The sequence below is a fragment of the Oryzias latipes genome, chromosome 11 (genome assembly GCF_002234675.1).
Source record: "Oryzias latipes chromosome 11, ASM223467v1".
Classification (NCBI taxonomy): domain Eukaryota; kingdom Metazoa; phylum Chordata; class Actinopteri; order Beloniformes; family Adrianichthyidae; genus Oryzias; species Oryzias latipes.
Window position 1 is genome coordinate 14,297,851 of NC_019869.2, and position 6,834 is coordinate 14,304,684.

A 6,834-nucleotide genomic window follows, 5' to 3' on the forward strand; every position below is an offset into this window, starting at 1 on the left:
TCTATACTTCACCATTTAGATGTGAGGACAGTTTACTTGTGATAAACTGTTGTGTTAAATTTATGTTCATGTTGCTAATATTTATCATTTTAAAGTCATAATGTGTTTTTGCTGCTGTTTGAATTTATTTATCGTTTTTAATTTGAGCTTAATAAATAAATAAAACAATTTAAAAAGTTTGTCTTTTTTGCTGACATAAAATGACAACATATGATGTCATGTGATTTAATATCATATGATATTATATGATGTCATATGATTTAATATCATATGATATTATATGATGTCATATAATGTAATTGATACATCATATGACAACATATGATGTCATATGATGTCATATGATGCAACATCATCATGAAGTCGTTGTTAAAAGTTCAGATATAGGACCCAAAACTTCACACTCAGATCCATTTTTGCACACAGGTTTCGCTGATCACAAAGAACCAAAGACCAGGTCCTCTTTTTAAGAAGTGCCTTTGGTTACAAAGAATCTTTGTTGTCAAACTCTTATTAGAAATCTTAATTAATTGTACCATGGAATCACAAACACGCCGTTCCGTCCGAAAAACCCGAAAGACTATCAAACTCAGCAATTTTGAATCTGTTGTGGAGAAGGAGCCCACTTCTGAGTTTAACACTTTCATGGACTGGGATGACACAGACGAAGACTATGATGACTCTCCCCTTTCCTATAGTGATGAGGAATTTCCTGATATGCCAGAAACTCCTCATTATGATTGTTCTCTCCTTTCTAAAAGTGACGATGAGGAATTTCCTGAGACTCCAGAAACTCCTCAACCAAAAAGACAGCAGGATTGGGGAAAACCCATGCCTAAAATCTGCCCGGAAAACCAAACCTTAGGTTTAAAACCCTTAAGTTTTGCTCCAACCTTCTCCTTTCGCCCAGCTTCACTGTTTCCTGTGAAGCCGGTCTCTGTCCCTAAATCAACTCAGCCGGAGGAAGTCAAACTTTTGGGAAAGGAAAAACAAAGTGCAACTGCTTTGGATAAGCTAACTTCAACCTCTAAGCCAACCTCAGTGGTCAATGCAGAGGCACTGCAAGAGATCACTGCTCTGAAAGATGAAGTAGGGCATCTGAAGGAGCTTCTCCAGCAGAAAGATCAGATGCTAGCAGATGCTGCTCTGAAAACTAAACACCTTGAAGAACAGATGAGCCACCTGACAGAAAAAAGGCAGCAATTGGAGGAAGAAAAGTCCTCTTTCTTAAAAGAAATTGCTCAGCTAAAGACAGCTCAGGAGGACAGGGAGACAGAGGTAACCAATTCTAAAAGAGTCTCCAAGAAAAAGATCGTCCAACTACTCCGTGAGATGGAGGACCTAAAAATGCAGCACCAGCAGGAACATTTGGACCTCAAGAGCAAACTGGACATGGAGAAAGAGCGTCTTCTAAATGACCATCAGCTGGCGTTAACTGTAGCACAAAATCAGCTGGCAAAAGAAAGAGAAGAATGGCAGAGTAGAAACACCGCCCTCATGCAGGACATGGCTGCATTGAGAAGAAAGTATGAGGAGGATAGCTCTGCATGTTACCAAAAGGAAAAGACCTTCTTGGAATTGCTCTCCCAAATTGACGAGGGCATAGACAAATTAAAAAAAAACATCAGAGAAAAAGATGTGATCATAAGCAATACTGAAAGGGTCTCCAAGAAAAGCATCGTCCAGCTACAAAATCAGATGGCAGGCCTAAAAATGCAGCAACAGCAGGAACATTTGGAGCTCACCAGAAAATTTGAAAGGGAGAAAGAGCGTCTTCTATATAACCATCAGCTGGTGTTAACAGTAGCACAAAATCAGCTGACTAAAGAAAGAGAAGAGTGGCAGAGTAGAAACACCTCCCTCATGCAGGACATGGCTGCATTGAGAAGAAAGTATGAGGAGGACAGCTCTGCATGTTACCAAAAGGAAAAGACCTTTATGGAATTGCTCTCACATATTGATGAGGGCATAGACAAATTAAAAGAAACCATCAGAGAAAAAGATGCGATCATAAACAATTCTGAAGTCATCTTGAGGAAAAAGCTGGAGCAAGAAGACGAACGGCTTGAGGTGGTAAAAAAGGCCTATCGCAAGAAGAATTTTGACCTCGGCTTGAAATTACACCAAATGGAAGAAGCGCTTCAACAAGAGAGGGTCAAAACAAATCAAGCCAAACTCAGCTTTGACCTGGAGGTAGAAGAGTCCACCAAATTAAAAGCTGCTTTGGCCCAAGTCCAGAAAGAATTGGAAGGCCAGAAGCATCTGGAAAGAGAAAGACAACAACTGGAAGAAGAAAAGTCCACCCTTTCACAGCAGATCACTCACCTACAGGTTGTTGTCAAGGACAACGAGACCCTCATCAGTGAAAGCCAAGAGGCTTTGATGGTCCAACTACAGCAGCAGGTGGATGAGCTGAAAGAGAAGCCTCCAAAGAAAAGTGCTGGTCGGAGGTTCCTGAACCTGTTTAGAAAGTCTAGAAAAAAAGACTAAGTGGACCCCCGACCACACTGGAGAGAAAGTTTCCTCCTCCTCCTGTTTCCACCAAGCCCCCCACAACCCACACACACACCAAGTCCCCCCACAACCCACACACACACACACCAAGTCGCCCCACAATCCTCACACACACACCAAGCCCCCCACACAACCATCACACACTTCAAGCTCCCACACACACACCAAAGCCCCAACAACCCTTATACACCACCAGGCCTCATACAACCCCATCCCCAATACACACACACCAAATGTGTGTGTATTAAAGAGTTAAACATTTAATTGTTAGTTTGGTGACAGGAACTCGTGTGGCTTTTTTTTCTTTTTCTATTTTAAATGTGTATCTTGTAAATATGTGTCTTCAATTCAATTTTTTTCTATTGCATAACTTTCCACAACACCCCTTTAATTAAATAAAAAGATAATATTTTAGTGACAGCACTGTTGTATTTATCTTGAGGTCAGGCAACAGTGTTGTGGAAAGTTACCCCCCCCCCCCCTTAATGCCTGACACTTGAGTCTAAAACAGGGTTTTCTCCAGGTGCTCTGGTTTCTCCCTCTGTCCAAAAAACCCCCAAACTCTAGTCCCCTAATACTTAAAATAAATAAATAATAACATAAAATGTATAAAATAGCAAACAAACTTTTTTTTAAACTACAGGGTTTTCTCCAGGTGCTCTGGTTTCTCCCACTGTCCAAAAAAATCCCCCAAACTCTAGTCCCCTAATACTTAGAATAAATAAATTATAACATAAAATGTATAAAATAGCAAATAAAAATGTTTTTTTTTAAACTATAGGGTTTTCTCCAGGTGCTCTGGTTTCTCCCTCTGTCCAAAAAACCCCCCCAAACTCTAGTCCCCTAATACTTAGAATAAATAAATTATAACATAAAATGTATAAAATAGCAAATAAAAATGTTTTTTTTTAAACTATAGGGTTTTCTCCAGGTGCTCTGGTTTCTCCCTCTGTCCAAAAAACCCCCCCAAACTCTAGTCCCCTAATACTTAAAATAAATAAATAATAACATAAAATGTATAAAATAGCAAACAAACTTTTTTTTTAAACTACAGAGTTTTCTTCGGGTGCTCTGGTTTCTCCCTCTGTCCAAAAAAATCCCCCAAACTCTAGTCCCCTAATACTTAGAATAAATAAATAATAACATAAAATGTATAAAATAGCAAATAAAAATGTTTTTTTTAAACTACAGGGTTTTCTCCAGGTGCTCTGGTTTCTCCCTCTGTCCAAAAATATCCCCCAAACTCTAGTCCCATAATTCTTAGATTAAATAAATAATAAAGATAAATAAAATAAAAATAAATAGCAAATAAAACAGTTTTTTACTACAAGGTTTTCTCCAGGTGCTCTGGTTTCTCCCTCTGTCCAAAAAACGCCCTAAACTCTAGTCCCCTAATACTTAGAATAAAGAAATAAATAAAATAAATAAAACAAATAAAACTGTCAGAAAAAAAATCCCCCAAATTCTATAACCCCTAATTCCTAAAAGTAATATTAGAAAGCAATAAAACAATCAAAAAAATTCCCCCTCCTTGAATTGCCACCTTATCGTGGTGGAGGGGTTTGCGTGCCCAAGAAATTCCCCATTTAATAGCCCCTGCCTGGGTCTATTGATGCCAAGGGATGGGCCAGACTAAGAGCAATTCACACAAAGAAAGAACAAGAGATTAAGACATTATCAAGGTTGAAGTTTACTCTGTCTAAAGAGTTACCAAAGCCTTACACTAAAAAAAAACCTCATTGAGCCCCTACAATATCTCAAGGCTGAAGTAGACTATGGCGTTTCATGGCTGCCATCAATTCAACGAGCGCAAAGATAAACTGAGCGAGTGCATTCATGAACTGAGTGAGTGAACCTTACAACTGCCCGAACACAATGCTAACCGAGTGACCCCGCCTTTATACGACTGCATGGTTGCAATCTTAACTGCGCAATCGCTCGGTTTGGGAGCAGTGATCAGGGGGTGTGTTTGTCACTTGGGGGCGGTAACTTTTCTGGTTGATCTGACTGGCCAAAATCTGTAGGTCAAATCCGGGGAAGCAGTGGGGCGGGACTTTTGATTTTTAGAGGCTTTAATAGAAAAAAACGGCAGATGTAACGTTGATTAAAATGTTAACGAACGGCCAAGAACAAGGTAAGAAAGTGCAGTGGGTTTTTTTGTGCTGTAAGTTTTTCTCATGTGAAAAATCACTCTATTAGGTAAATTTATATGTAACCTCTATACTACATGGGTGAGATGCTGCTCCATTGTTAGCGTTTGGTAACTATATGCTAATACATACTTCCTGTATTTGGAGTTGTGTAGTAGCTCTGTCTCTGGCTAACTATAAAGTGTACATGTACATTTACCTAATAAAGGGATTTTTCACATGAGAAAAACTTAGTGCACATAAAACCCGCTGCACTTTCTTACCTTGTTCTTCGCCATTCGTTAATGTTTTAATCTATGTTACATCTGCCGATTTTTTTCTATTACAGCCCCTAAAAAATTAAAGCGCAGTCGATACAAAAACATTTTAGGATCACGACAATTAAAAAAAAAAAAAAATACAAATGTTAAAAGGCAGTATTGAACAAAACAAAATTTCAGAAAACCAAAACTTGAAAAAAAAAAATGAAAAAAAAAAATCAGAAAACAGAATTAAAATTGATTGAAATATTAAAAATAAAAACATTTCAGGAACCAAAATGAAATGACAAAAATGAAAAACAATTCAGGAACAGGAAGAAGTAGGTACTATGGGACAACGCTGATTGGATGATGACGTTTGTCCATCATTTGAACTGAAAGTTATTTTACATAAATGAAGCTATGCTGGATATTATCATCCAAACAACAATGTCCCATAATAATCCACGTATTTCCCATTTAAATATTAAATCAAAAATGGAGCAAATGGATAATGAACGTTTAAATTCCTTTTTTAATATTATGTCTGAAGCAGAAGGTTAACCCAGAAGTAGTTTGGTTGACGTCATTTCTGCAGGTAAACAATAAAAAGGGAAAGGACGAAAGGATAAAATGTTAACTTAAACTTTAATCATGGAATATTTAGCAGATGTAGTGACACAGAGCGCACACAGAAATATCATCACCAACTAGGTTTACAAATGTTCCAAAATGTCTTTGAGAGGATTCTGTCTGAAGCAGCAGATGTGAAGAAACGGGTGTTAAAGATGCACATCAGGAAACGCAGTCCTGTCATCCACAGATAAGGTATGGAGGCCCATTTGTTTGATCTAATAAAGCAGTTATGCTGCGTTAAACAGGATTTCTAGGAGGGTGTTCACAGACAGGTCCATCCTTCAGTCATAAGTAAAGTACATGACAGGTTACCTGTCATCAGTAGGATTGGGGGGGGGGGGGGGTCGTGTGGGCAGGATTCTCAGACAGATGTAGCAGCAGCATAACCAGCTAAGCTGTCAGGTAAACTACCGCAGTTTGTGTCTCAGAAAAACTAATAACATTGATGAATGTTTCTGTGACTTTAAAACAGGGGTCCCCAAGCTTTATGAAGTGGGGGCCACATGACGTTTCCATTCTCTGATTGGGAGCCAGGGTCAGTTTGAAACAAAAAAAGTGTGACGATTGCAGCGGTGTCTAAATGTAAACATGCATTGTTTCCCAGAAAGCCACACATAACTAAAGATAAATAACCCAATCTGATATTAAATAATCCTCTCTGGGTTGTTCACCAAAAAAAAAAAAAAAAATTATAATAATAATCAGTAAATATATAATAACTGTCATGGTGCCTGTCAGACTCCTCCCCCTCCAGCTCTGCCTGCTCTGCTCCCTGATTGCCACCAGCTGACGCCACTCACCTCATTGGCCATACTGCTTAAAAGGAGACCTTACTCATCAGTTCAACGCCAGTTCGTTACCCCTTATGGTGACTATGCCTGGTCTTAAGTTTATGCTCTGCAAACTCTTGTCTTGTTCCAAGCCTCAAACTAATTATTGCCTTTTGTCTCAGAATTACCAGCACCTCACGAGTGACGTCAGCGCTCTCTTCCCTCCTGCTGCTCAGAGACATCCTGAGGATCCCACGGCTCTCCTTAACCGCACTAAGCCCTCCAGCCACGCCACCAGCCGTTGTCAAGTCCGGACCTCACCCAGCTACTACTCCAACCATCTTCCTAGCAGGAATAATAAACCTTTTCTCGCCAAATCCCTCACCTGTCTTCCTTCTGGGTTACAGCATCTGGGTCCTCACGCTAGAGCGTCATGACAATAACACTATTTAAGAAATCAATAAAAACAAATAACCTTCTCTGGGTTTTTCGCAGTCAGGAAATATATAGCAACACACTCTGCTG

The 6,834-nt window shown here is 39.2% G+C and overlaps 1 protein-coding gene across 1 annotated transcript; it reads left to right on the top strand.

Annotated features, from left to right (window-relative positions):
- Window positions 1-645: 645 nt before the first annotated feature.
- Window positions 646-2,589, top strand: LOC111948233 (myosin-9-like). Its single transcript, XM_023960218.1, has one exon. The coding sequence runs from the start codon at window positions 646-648 to the stop codon at window positions 2,488-2,490; it is 1,845 nt and encodes a 614-aa protein (XP_023815986.1). The 3' UTR covers window positions 2,491-2,589.
- The last annotated feature ends 4,245 nt before the right edge of the window (window positions 2,590-6,834 follow it).

Coding starts and splice junctions, on each gene's coding strand:
- LOC111948233 (XM_023960218.1), top strand. CDS start 646: ATGGACTGGGATGACACAGACGAAGACTATGATGACTCTCCCCTTTCC.